At 35.1% G+C, this 14,515-nt stretch overlaps 1 protein-coding gene across 1 annotated transcript; it reads right to left on the bottom strand.

Annotated features, from left to right (window-relative positions):
* Nucleotides 1-3,598: 3,598 nt before the first annotated feature.
* Nucleotides 3,599-4,633, bottom strand: LOC110026058. Its single transcript, XM_020726832.1, has 2 exons — nucleotides 4,242-4,633; nucleotides 3,599-3,942 (listed from the first exon to the last, which is right to left on the bottom strand). The coding sequence occupies exons 1-2, from the start codon at nucleotides 4,529-4,531 to the stop codon at nucleotides 3,768-3,770; spliced, it is 465 nt and encodes a 154-aa protein (XP_020582491.1). The 5' UTR covers nucleotides 4,532-4,633; the 3' UTR covers nucleotides 3,599-3,767.
* Between the last annotated feature and the right edge of the window lie 9,882 nt (nucleotides 4,634-14,515).

The raw sequence follows: 14,515 nt of genomic DNA, 5'->3' as shown, positions 1-14,515 counted from the left end.
CAGGTTAGAAGATGAAACTTTTATCTGTGGCTAGTCATTTTCAACTGATTAATTTTACTATTTGTTTTGTTCTTCAATATTACCTAAAGGCTTAAGAAAATGAATTTCTTATCTGATTTCTAAATTTCTTTTGAATATTGAAGATTCTAAGAAACTTCATTTTGACTTTTGAAAGAAGATTAGCCTTCCAAAACATTTTGGTGGTTTATGCCTTCCTTCCTTGGATAATATTAATGTTCTGTGCAAATTTAAATTTATTTATAAATGTTACAATTATTATTCTCACTTAAGTGAGTGGCTTTTTAATCATTATGGTTCTTTTTGCAGAGAGCCAACCATACTTCATCTCTTTTATTAAAAAAGTTTATAAGAATTGCTTCTAAATTTATATTTGATATGACTTTCCATTTGACTAATGATTCTTCTATGTTTCTTAACTTTGATCCTTGGTTGGACGACAAATATCTGGTTGAAACTTATGGTGAATTGATTATTAGTTGGTTTAATCTTCCTCTTAACACTAAGCTTAAGGATATTATTTATAATAATAATTGGAATTTTCCTTTGAATCATTTTGCCCTGTATATTTATATTGATTCTCTTAGTAAGATTTTTATTACTAATGGTTCCACTCTCTCTTAGAAGAATAGTTTGGTTCTTTCTCATAAAGATATTTATCACTCTCTTTATGCATCTCTCCCTTCTGTTAATTGGTTTAAAATGATTTGGTTTACAGTTTCTTCCTTAAGATATGCTATACATACTTTAAAATTCATTATTAAAGGCCTTAAAACCGGATATACTTTCATCAGAAGGTTTGCATATAAATTTAACATGTGTTTTATGTAATAATAGTTTTTAAACTCATGACCACCTCTTTTATGAATGTCCTTATTCTTATTCTATTAATAAAATTGTTTTGCTGAATGAAAATTTTTTTATTGCTCCTTGTAATATCTTTCAAGCCATTTATTATTTTGATAGCTTTTCTTACAAGTTTTGCTGGAAGATTTTATTCATTAGCTTTACAAGTTTTTCTTATGTGATCTAGTTTGAAAGGAGCTCTAAGATTTTCAAGAATAATAATAAATCTATTGATTTTAGTACTCATAATTTACATTGATTATTTAATTATAAGAATAGGAAATGGAAATTTGTTCTTATTATACGTTCTCTGCTTGTGCTCTATTCTACTAAATGAATTTGCTATTTTTTTTAAATTTTATCTAGGTAATCTCCTTGCCATTAAATTTGGAAGAAATTTTGGTTTAAACTATTTATGAAAGGTTTGTTCTGAGATTTTATTTCCTTAGTTTTAGGTTAGTGTTGCTTTGTAATGTTTTGAGTTTGCTAGTTGCTCGTGATTTCTATTGTGATTTATTGCTGGTGGTCTCTGCAGCATTTTGTTTCATGTTGTGCTTTGAGATTGTTCATGTTACATCATTTTGTTTTGTTGCTTTACTTCTCTTAAGGATGTTTTTCTTGCCGATATGTGCTCTCTGTTGATTTTCTGGAGAGGTTGATGTTGTAGTTGTTATGTTGGAGCTATTCGGTTTTGTAGTCTTCTTCTTGTGGCTGTTCTGTTGTGACTGATATGTTGGTGCTATTGCTATTTTTATGATATTTAAGATACTTATCTTGATCTTTTCTTTTTCGGTTTTGTTTTAAGGTTAAGCTATGACGTACCCTTTCTTACTCAGTGACGTTGCCATTCTTTGGAAGTTTTATTTTGGTAAGTTTCTTGCAGTTAAATCTGGACGAAAATTTGGTTTCAACCATTTATTAGGTTGCTGTTGTTGCTGTTTTGTTGGAGCTGTTCATATTAGAGATGCTAATGATCTGAAGAAGATCGTTTAGAGTTTTGTTGCTACTTTTCTTTCTTTAGTTCCAGTCTTTCTATTTCTCCTTTGTTGTATTCTTGTTCTTTTCTCTTGTGTATACACTCTAGTTTGGGTCTGCTTTAGGGGTGTAAACGAACCGAACACGAACGAACAAAGCTTGTGTTCGTGTTCGGTTCGTTTAAAATTTAGTTTGTTTGAAATAAGCTCGTGTTCGTTTTTTAACGAACAAGCCGAACACGAACCGGACACGAGTTGTTCGCGAACGACGAGCCAGTTTGACATCCCTAATATTAATATATAAAAATAATATTATATATTAATTATATAACTTATATTATATAAATATACAATATCTATATTAGTATATTACTAATATAGTATATTACTATATTATTATTATAATTTTATTATATATTATAATTTATAAAATTTAATGTTTTAAAATATAATAAATTTTTTATATATAATTATTTTATATTTTTTTATGTTTCAAACAATAACGATTCGAACACGAACGAACGCATCACTGTTCGTGTTTGATTCGTCTAACTAACCGAACGAAAAAAATTTGTTCGCGTTTGTCTCGTTTACTTATCGAACGAATCGAACACGAACTCATTGACAAACCGAACACGAACTGTTCGCGAACAACGAGCTTTTTTGACAGCCCTAGTCTGCTTTGTTTGTACTATTTTTTTGTTTTAATAAATTTGATTTGGGCCCTCATTTTTCTCCCCAAAAAAAAAAGAAGAAGAAGAATATGAACCAATTAAACATGTTTTTCTTCCTTCGTGGTACAAAAATTTGATTTATATCAGACGAAATTTTTGGATCGAAAAGCACTATCCGTATAAGAAGCGATGAGATCAGTTCTTCCGACGAAATTTGGATGTCATTTTTTATGGTTTGCACTCACGGAAAATGTACATATCAAGTTGTAATCTATGTATCTCACACACGCACGCAAACATGCTCGCGCACACACGAGCACAAGATTCATGTACATACCACACAATTCCTCTATTCACATATCTAACACTTAACCTAAAGTTTTACATCTATACCTCTCAACTTATGAAAAAAAGTTGCATTTCACTTTTCAAAACTTAATAATTGTGATATTTTTGTGGTGAAAGAAAAAAAAAATTAAGTGTTATAAATATAAAAAAAAAAAGGTGTTAGATATGTAAATTAGTAAATACATAAGAAGTTTTGTGGTATGTATATAAATGCCCCAATATATCCAGGTCAATTCAACGTTAAATACTTATAAAAGAATTTAAATGAAACAATTTTAAACGCTACTAAAGTTTCTAACTAAGGGTCTGTTTAGGATAGCTTATTTGATGCGGTGGCGTTTTGAAAACGCATCTAGCCTGTTTGGTTAAACTGCGATTTGAAAGCTTATGCGTTTTCAAAATGCTGAAAACAACATTTTCACACTGCACCTGTCTAGGTGTGGTGACAGTTTTCTAATAACGGTATGACTTTTTCAAAAAATAAAAATTTTAATAGCCAATACACCTAGCTTATCAACAGATCATTTTTAATTAAATTACCAATAGATTATTCAATAAGCTACAGTTGGCCCAAACAAAACCTTAGATCTTTAATTTGAAATTATACTCTTGATCATGCATAAAATAACTAAGATAAAAATATTTCGGATTGTTTTTTAGAAACACCATTTTTAATGCCCGAGACCGTTAATTTAAATCTGATTCCTTTATTTAACCCAAAGGGATAATAAATCTTTGTGAATGCATCTACGAAGTTATATATTTCCCAGTTTTAGTTCATATAAAGTCTTCATACAATTCCACATATGTTCCTAGTACAACAAACAGACAATCGTACATGCGGGCGACGGTGCGGTGTCAACAATGGCGTGGTAAAATTCACACTAATGTTGTCGTCCGCACATATTCACGCAGCAACGAAAATGTTAGCTCTCTTGCTAGATTCTTGAATTTTTGATCTCTCATGCTGATAATTAGGTGTCCTCATAATTCTCAGCCTGCTGTTTGAATCAAGTTCTTTTCTCTCATCTTCCAAAATTTGCTGATAACGACACTCTACACTACAAAATCCTTGGTCTCTCCTGAACATGCAGCAGAAAATCACAATCATTAAACATGAATTTTCATAAAAGATATAGATTATTAACTTAATTATTACATTTTTAAACATCATTAGAAATTAATCCTGTTTTGTTTACAAAACAATAGATATAGTTTTATTAACTCATGCCACCTTCCCTATGCTTGAAAAGGTGTCTTCCACTCTTTAAAAAACAAAAAGGTGATTTTTTTTTTAATGTAAAATTAAGGATTTGTGTGGTATAAATATGATAATTAAAGTTCAACTTGAAGATTAATTAATAAAGTAGCCGAGGCATACCTATACATGTAAACCTCGTTTTGAAGGCTAAGCTCTTTACTGCATGCGCAGCAAAACTTGAGAAAATGATCAGCAGATAAATGCTTAAGAACTGGTTTCTTCTTCTTCTTCTTCTTCTTCTTCTTCATTGCTGAGCTGAACAAGGCTTTGGAATCGATTCCACCATGTTTTGTAATGATCTGAAGCCCTACAGCTCCATCTGTTTCTGCTGCAAACCCCCCCTCGCTGATATTAAAATCCCATTCTCCTTCCTCTTCAATGTGGAAGATGCTTCTGGTTCTTGAAAACATTTTGATGAAGAGGAAGGGGAGGGAGAAGAGAGGAAGAGAGAGGTGGGATGTATGTGGGATGGAAGTATGAGACGATGATAAAGAAAAGGAGGAGATAAAGAGGAAGTGTGGTTTGTTTTGTAAAACACTGCAAAGTTCAAGGTTCTTTAATAGAGCACTTATTTAGTATGGACATCACATGTAAATTTACGTGTGATGTCCGATCTGAACTACTGAAATACATCTTTTTATTTATTTTTTTTAGTGTTGTCTACTCTAAAATTTTTGACAGTCTTAATCAGACACCACACAAAAATTTTGCCTATAATTTTTCCCTTGAATGTCACTATGGAGTACTTATTTATTATCATGGATTTTGCTTTTTAACCCCACCTTTGAGCAACATTGTAGCATGGAACCATCGATTTAAGGATATGTAATTTTTATGAGTTTAATTGACATTCCCATGTTCAATTAATGCAAGATTTACACATGTATACCAATTCATTCTGACGTATTTACATATCAAACACGTTCAATTTCAACATATTCGCCTCTTTATCTATGTATGAAAAGTTATATTTTATTTTTTAAACATTAAAATAATGATATTTTTGCTGTAGTATGAAAGATTTGGTTGACATAAATGTAAAAATAAATAAATAAATAAATCAAATTTTGGTGTTAAATATGTAATTACATAAGAAATGAATGCCCCTTTGATGCTTGCATTCATTTGTCTATTTTTGTGTTCTGTAAAGAAAAATCTAAAGGGAATAATGAGAGAAAGCGAAGCATTTGAATTCTGTACATCCAATATTGATTTGGCATAGCTTTACAGTTGTTATGATGCTGTGTTTCTATGTTGACTTGAAATAAAAATAATTCATTTTTATTAAAAATATAATATTTTAATAAATAATTTTAGTTGTTTATGAAATAATAGATAATATAAAAAACTAAATAATTTAATACACAACGTGGCTGGATTGTACATGTGACAGATAGTGATTGGAGTCTTAATGCATTTTTCCATCAACACTCATGATGTGATATTTTTCCATGTATAAGGGTTGAACTAACGTTTGAAAAATAATGTGACGTCATATTTTGCCCAGTGTAAAAATAATGTTGGTTCCGCCCTTAACTTATAACACCCAAAATTTGATATTTATATTTGTTATACTCTAATGTTATAAATATACTTTGTATTTTATTTTTCAAGAGTTAATAATAACATTTTTGATGTAATGGTAAAAATTTGATTGTTATAAATATGATGGGATTAGATATGTAAATACCTAGAAATTGTGTGGTTTGCATGTATATGTCCCAAGTATTAAATGCAATATTTTCAGCTGCCTTAAGAACTTGAACTACTTAAAATTAAATACAAGGTTTTGAACTACTTAAAATTAAATACAAAATTAATTAAATTTAGTAGGTATAAAATTAAATGCCTTATACTAGAATAGTCAATTAAGAAACTGACCTCGCCTTAATTTTGCTTTAAATTAAGTCGCCTCACTCTCGTTTTCAGGGCATCTCCTCCTGTACTTCTATGGCTTACATTTAACAGCATTTATTTCGTTTCATTAAGTTAGATTCAGAGCGCTTGCAAATTGAATGAACATCTAGTGATGTGCCTTTGAACCCTTGTGTGCATTACATATTATTCAGTCACTGAAATTTTATATTCATAACACAAAAGTTATATATATATACGACATGGATCTCGAGGCAATATTTTGAGCAAGAAATATTCAAATCTTGAAAAAAAGTCATATAGAGCTCCAATTTTAGTATACTTATAGTCAAACTGGTCAGCTCGATGAGAAAGATCTAATGATATCAAGATTAGTCCAATACGAGTCAAATCAAGCCCAGATCAATCAATTAAATCATTTTTGAAAGATTTTCGGACACATTTGAAAGATCAAATGAATGTCTTATTCAGGGAGTTCATAGTGAAATCGAGCGTCTTGACAAGACGAATCCAACGAGCTGAAGATTGCTCAGTTTCGACATCGTTAAGGCACTCAAATGTTCATCAAATGTCATTTGATTGAGAGAAGCTCTCCGGACCGTCCAATCAAAATGGTTTATATTCCTGCATTAATTGCACCCAGAACACTATAAATAGAACCCACCCATCACATGAGGGAAATAGACTTGAGAGAGAACTTGAGGCTTTGAGAAAGAGCTTAAGTCCAACATCATCTCTGTCATTCGACCTTCATCAACCACCACCGACCACCGTCGACCACCACCGACTGTCGGCGATCACCGCCGACCTCTATCAACCACCGTCGGCCGAAGCCGATCCTCGCCGACCTCCGTCAACCGTCCTCGACTATCGTCGACCACCGCGGACCTCCGTTGACCATCACCGACCGTCATCTATTGTCGTTGACTACCGTCGATCACGACTGACCTCAGTCGACCACCGCTGGCTAAATGTTGTCAGTCTACATTATAACTTGGAAAGCTAGTAAGTCTTTCCCGTCTGTGGGTCAAGAGGCCTCCGTAATCATCAACTTATAGTAGATTTTTTTGACTGGGTCAGACCCCGTGGTTTTTTCCCTTTGCAGGTTTTCCATGTAAAAACTTTTGGTGTCATCACAAATTGATTCCCTTTTATCTGAGTGTGTGTTGAATCCTCGTGCAACGCTAAGATGATAATCAATTACTCTACTGCCTCGAATTTTTTAACACACATCAGTTTGACGCCGTATGTGGGAAAGTTTCAATCCCACAACTAAAGTACTTTCGTGGTTTACTGCATGGCTACCAAACACAATATTTGTGATAACAGAGCATCCCGCTCCAATACCCATCGTTCCAGGGAGCTGTCACGAAGCCGAAGGCGGCATGCTTTTTCATCTTCCGGCCCTGGAAGACGCTATCCTACCAATGAAGGAGTTTCGGTCCTATAGAAGATCGAATGCCCATAATGGAGGAGTCTCAATTAGAGATCATACAGCTCCTACGCGGGGCTCAACAGTCGCTGCCTACACCATTGGATGAATTCGTTTACCATTAACTCTACAATTTATGAGAAACATACCGCTATGAGGAACTCGTACTGACCCGTCTCCTCAAGAAGGAACACTTCCTCTGTCAGGTTGTGATGTTGAACTCCTGATACTGCAAGTTCTACCCATCCATCACGTGCAGCTCACCCGACATTCCCACATTTTCATGCCTTTCCAGATGATGTCATTCGTAACGAACTATGATGCCTTGTTCAAAAAGAGTTTCCCCTAGAGAAAAATGATCGCTTCTACACTCACTGTAACATACATGAATCCTCTCCCTTAGTGGATGCAGTTCTCCAACACCCCATTCCAATAGGCTTCAAGCTTCTGAATATCGATACATATGAAGGGATAACGACCCATTCGAGCATATTGATCATTATCGAACCATCATGCACCTTCAACGTGCCTCTGATGCACTTTTGTGTTAAGTGTTCCCTAATACTCTTAAAACACAAGCTTGAATCTGGTTCTACTCTTTGTCAAGGGGCACAGTAAACACCTTTAACGAGCTTGTCAGACTGTTCACAGAGCAGTTCATCGCAAATCGAAGGATCATCAATGATTCATCTCATCTCTCACGAATTTGTCAAAGTGAAGGAGAGTCGCTCAAGGACTACTTTCGTAGATTCTCTGCTGAAGCCCGTCAGATTTTGGAAGTAGATCCGGAGTTACTAAGAGGAGTCTTCCTTGGGGAGCTCCACCCAATACCCTTCTACTCATTATTGATAAGGGAAACATTTCGTTCTTATGACCTTGTTCACCATGTTGAGGCACAAATCTCTGCAGATGAGATCATCATTGTTCACAAGGAACAATTTGAGCGGTTGGGGGACAAGAGCAAGAATAATGCTTGAGATACCAATCAAATCTCATAACGAAAAAAGTTCAGACTACAGGGGAATCGTGAGCAACGATAAGAAAAAGAATACAAGCCACTCAACACGTCATGTGTTAACATCTTAACAACAATCAAAGATGAAGAGACTCTCAAGTGGTCATGGCCGTTAAGAAATCCAGATGGTGGAGATCAGTCTTAAAATTGTCATTTCCACCGAGCAAAATGACATTCAACAGAAAAATGTTTACAATTAAAGAAAAAAATTAAACGTCAAATACGCCAAGATCACTTGGGTTGTTACTTACAATTTGAGGGGAATCATAAGATAATCGTTGTAGTTATCGAATGAGGAGTATAACTCCAACTCATCTTATCTGAGTAAAAGAATGACTTATAAACTCTTAATTTTTTAAACTCTTAATTTTTAATTTTTTTTAGCATAATTTTCATGTTGCTTTAAAATGTCATTTCATTGAAATTTTCTTATTTTCTTATGAAAGATGTTTGTGTAGAAAGCTCTCTTGAAGATGAGAAGCTATCATGCCCCTAACACTCAAGCCCAAGAGGCAATACTTGACGAGAAAATACGGTACTCCTAAAAGTCAAGCCCCAGCGACAAGACTCAAAGAGAAGCTACCATGCCTCTAGAAGATGAGCCCAAGAAGCAAGTCTCCATGGGAAGCTAGTAGTGGATAAGGTCCTCACTAGAAAGGCTCCATGAGAGCAAGTGGTTGACAGGGTCTCTACTCAAAGACCTCAGTAGGCTACAAGCCTCAGAAAGGACATGTACAATCAAAGACCTCAAAAGGCTATAAGTCTCAGAAGTCACAAATATACTCAGAGACCTCAGAAGGCTACAAACCTCAGAAGGCATAGGTACATCAAAGACCTAAGAAGACTACAAACCTCAGAAGACACAGATACATCAAAAATCTCAAAAGACTACAAGTCTCAGAAGACATATGTGCATAAAATTCCTCAGAAGACTAAAAACCTCAGAAGAATTTTGCGCAATTAAGAAGCCACAACAACTTTAGAAGCAACAAAAAAATACATTGTTATCATCTATAATTGTCACATGAGATGATTAAAAAAACTACAAATATCAGCATATACATATACAAGGGCTACAACAAATCAGTTAATCTTCAATTAGAGTCGACATCGCCTTTATAAAATTTCAGTACTTTTGATGATCGTTAAGGGGTCTCCAAATATCGTCACCACATAAGCATGAAAATCCCCCCTCATGGCGAGGCCAGAAAACTACATTTCTTCATCACCTTCAGAGCGTGCAAGAGCGGCAAGGGAGACTCTTCCGGAATACGCGACACTCCATCGCAACGATCGTGTTGCCGCAACTCCCCGCCGTGACTATCCACCGCAACGTTTCGCCGCAACACTTCGATGCAACTCTTCTTCGAAATATTTCAGACGTTTCGCAACAACAGTTCACTTCAACCCTTCGCCGCAACCCTTCGATGTAACCCTTCGCCGCAACCCTTTGCCACAACCCTTCGCCGCAACATTTTGCCGCAACGAGAAATAAGATCCCGTTGTTTGTCTGTTACACAGGACGGGGATGACTTTCTTCTTTTGAGAAATCCCGAATCACCTGCTAAGCAGGGATGAAGGCTCCACCATTTTTCTCCTATTCTTGGCCTATTTATACTAAAAAACCCTCTTTATTTATGATAAAATTAATTAGAATCATTAAAAAACATCACTTTTCATTAAAAAAAAAAACAACTCTTCATTAAAAAAATAACCGATTTTCTAAAAAAAAAGCTCTTCATTAAAAAAAAAAACTGCTCTTTATTAAAAAAATGCTTTTCATTAAATTAAAAAATAATAATAATTAAATAAAATGGTGAGTTATTAATAATAATGAAACTAATCAAAATTTATGATTTTGAGAAGTTTTTTATTGATCAAATTCCTCCAGTTTGACCGTCAAAACATGAAGCAAAGGGGAAGTACCAACTGAGCTACAGTCAATTAAACACTAATATGTAGCTGTATTTTATTTTTATTTAAATACAAATGGTAATAAACAACTATTTATATATTTGTACTCATGCCCAACAAAAATGAAAAAACTCCGAATCTAGATATTTTCGGACGATAAAATTGGACTTCCCCGAAAATAGGGGGCAACTGATACGCCACCAACAAATTTTCATCATCCGACACAAATCTTGAGACAATATTTTCAGCAAGAAATATTCAAATATTGATAAAAAGTCATCCATAGCTCCGATTTCAATAAACTTATAGTCAAACTGACCGGCTCGATGAGAAGGACCCAATGATATCAATGTTAGTCCAATCCAAGTCAAATTAAGCCCATCAAGCGATTAAATCATTCTTAAAAGATTTCCGGATATATTTGAAAGATCAAACAAATGTCGAATTCAACGAGTTTATAGTAGAATCGAGCGTCTCAACAAGACTAATCCAATAAGCCCAAGATTACTCAATTCCGACATCGTTAAGACACTCAAATGTCCATCAAACACCATCTGATCGATGGAAGCTTTCCGGACGTCTGATCAAAATAGTTCATATTCCTGCATTAATTGCACCCAGAATACTATAAATAGAGCCCAACCCTCACATGAGGGAAGGAGACTTGAGAGAGAACTTGAGGCTTTGAGAAAGAGCTCAAGTCTGACATTATCTCTGTCATCGTCCACCTTCGTCGACCAGAACCGACTGAATGCGACCACCGCCGACTTCTGTCCACCACCGCCAGCCACCGTAGACCACCACCGATCACCGCTAACCTCCGTCAACCGTCATCGACGACCATCGACCACCGTTGACCTCCGTCGACTACCACCGACCATCATCAATTGTTGTTGACTACCGTCGATCACCACCAACCTCCGTCGACCACCACTGACTAAACATCGTCAGTCGACGTTATAACTTGAAAAGTTAGTAAGTCTTTCCCGTCTGTGGGATAAATGGTCACTGTAATCATAAACATAGTGGATTTTCTTAACTGGGTCAGGCCCCGTAATTTTTTTCCTTTACAGATTTTCCACGTAAAAACTTCTTGTGTATCACATATTGATTATCTTTTATCTGAGTGTGTGCTGATTTTTTGTGCAAAGCTAAGCCAATAATCCATTACTCTAACGCCGTGAATTTTCTAGCACGCATCTAGATTTTAGATAATTTCTGCATAGTCTAAGCGAACAAAAATGTGTATACTTTCAAATCTACCACTTGACCTGTGCTGGAAAATTAGCAACCTAGATTAGTGACATATTATGTTAGTGTGGTACGAGAATCCATCGCGTACTCATAATAAAGAAGATAATCAATAGGATTACCAGAAATTTTAACCTGAAAATTTTGAAAAGGGAAAATACTTGCGCAATTGAAATATTTTACTATGCATTGGTGATTACAAGTACAATCTCTAGTCCGACATAAGGGAAATATTTACATAGTTTTTAGGATTACAATCTATGGGCAGAAGAACTTGTTGCCCCACGGTAGAGAGCAGGCGGCAGATGACGGTGGCTGGTGGTCGAAGTTAATCGAAGGCTGCACCAACTGGATTTGGCCAGAGACTGCTACAGCCCGAAGCGGCGGTGAATTGATTCGGTCGAAGGTGGTGGTGACCGAAGTTGGCTCAAGGCAGTGGAGCCCGGAGGCGGTGGCCGCCTGAGTTGACTGGAGACGAGGATTGAAATTTCAAGTCAGCACAAATGGGATTTAAAATCATTGCTATGATATGAATTGTTATTATTTGTACTTCGCACCGCTGCCATTGTTCTACTTGTCATTGCTCTGCTTATTTATCCAATGTTTTTCCCAACTGCTGCCTTGCTATCGCCTCTCTATTTCTATTGTTCCACTATTGCCAGTGGGAATACATGATTTCCTTCTTTTATCCCCAAGTACTGTCATCATTTCACCTCTTCAAATTTCTACCTGCCGGCTACATTTCCTATCTGAAAATTTATCCGTCTTGTTATCATCTCTGTATCCTACGATTTGGATTCATAATATCTCAATGCTGTTTTAATTTGTTGTTTTTGGTGTATCTTAGAATCAAATCAAGGAATAGACTCTTATAAAACAATTTTAAAGCTAGAATTCTAGAAGCATGCATTGGAAGCTTATGTATTTGAATATATATTGACAAATTCTGAGAAGATTACCTATTTTATGTCCTTTTTAAATTATAAATAGAATCCCTGAGACATGTAAGGATTAGTAGATATGAAGTAATGAAACAAATGTCAAAATATTTTTAATCATTATTTGTGCAAGTTTGTTGGATGTGTGCCCTTCAAATGGAAAATTATTGTATCTTTGCGTCCGGAGTATAGTTAAAACTTGTCACTAGCAAGTGGGCCCAACAACTTTTTAAAAAACACACAACTAGTATATTACAGTGAGACCCACTTGTCACATTTGCGCCCGGAGTCCGGATGCAATATTCTCTCCTTCGAATGCTTCATAGATGCAAAAAAATTTTGACGGCGGGTCCTATTATGTGGCCGAAAGGCTTGATTCTTCTTTCAGTGTTTTTTATAGTTGTTCTTACTTTAAATTGTTAAGTTGTTTGTCTATGGAGTGCTTTCATTTATCAAATGTGATGAATATAGTTTTAATTTTCACAGTGAAAACTTAATTGCTGTGAAATATTAAATATTGAACTAAGTGTCTGGGATTCAAACATTTGATTTGCTGCTGCAATTTAGGGTAAGCATCCAGCCATGCAAACCTTAGATAGTTCTTTATTTCTGATAAAGTTAAGGTGCCCAAGGTATAGATACCACCTCCATGGCTTCCTTGAAGCACTTCTCAAATTTGGTGTTGAAGTAAAGAGAAACCATCGTTTGCCGCTTTGACTCATAATTTGAGGTTTCCTTGCACATCTGTTATTGTAAAAGATCCATCCTCCATATGTATCACAAACCCTGTCTAATGAAATTTTCCAATGCTCAACTTGGTTGCATTTCATATTAAGTATATAGTTCACATTGGAGATGAATATAAGTTTTCTTATCTTTATAATATTTTAATAACGTAGTACTTGTATCAGGAGGAATCTCCGAAGTTGTCATTGCCATGCAAAGGCACTCATTGACACACACACGATTATTCATTCTGAAGTCAAGGAGCCAAGTCTTTCCATGATTAAACTCTCCATCTTAGAATCAAAGAATTCCAGAGGATTACCCTTCATCATCATTTGATGTCTCAATAAAGTTAGATCGATAATTTTATTTTCAAGATGAGCTTCGCCATTCTAGCACAAAATGCCCGCTCATGTCGTAGCTGTAGCAGATCACATTCTACAAATTGCTTCAACAACGTATGGATATCATTCACCTGTTCCATCATTCAAGACCATTTTTCTAAGTACTCACATGGCTTTGACTTCATCCTCAACCATTGCATCCACCTCTCCTCCTATTCATAGTTGTGACTTCCTTTTTCTACCAAATTCAATTAGACTTGATGCATAACTCCAAACTCAAGTTACTGAGAAATTAAGGATTTCATATCCTTCCAAAGCTCCTCCATTTATTCTCTAGAACTCCATTTATTACCTTAATTTGCTATAAGTTAGTAGTTTGCAATAAGAATATAGTTAATTTTCAGTAAAATTCCAACCTAAAGTCACAAAAGTCTACATTCCAATCATCAATATAATTTATTCCCTTAACAAGGGCTGGGTTGCAATGAGAGCAGCTTCAATGCCTATCTGATTTGACAGGAACCTTAAGGTTTCAGATATATGATGAACCACGTGAAATATTCAATGTTGCTCAAGGACCCATATGTACCTTAGTTTATGGGTCATTATTTCTTGCTTTAAGTTTTTAACGCGGAATGAACAGTATTCAGTAGAATATGTTAAGCATTATTAATCCAAAATGGTAGAACATTTAACTTCATCAATTCAACTCCTTCCCATCGTGAAAAGGGGACTCAAAGAGAATTAAACCGCAAATTAAAATGCGATTCTGCATGGAGGCATGGAGACAGACATTATGAGCTTTATATGAGCGCATAGTAATTTTTCTGTCATTACTTCTGCATTCATTGGAAGCAGTATGGTCGCCCTACCATCAAACGACAAGATGCAATCATTTC

The sequence above is a fragment of the Phalaenopsis equestris genome, unplaced genomic scaffold (assembly GCF_001263595.1).
Source record: "Phalaenopsis equestris unplaced genomic scaffold, ASM126359v1 Scaffold000347, whole genome shotgun sequence".
Taxonomy (NCBI): Eukaryota; Viridiplantae; Streptophyta; class Magnoliopsida; order Asparagales; family Orchidaceae; genus Phalaenopsis; species Phalaenopsis equestris.
This window is presented reverse-complemented; position numbering and strand designations above follow the sequence as displayed.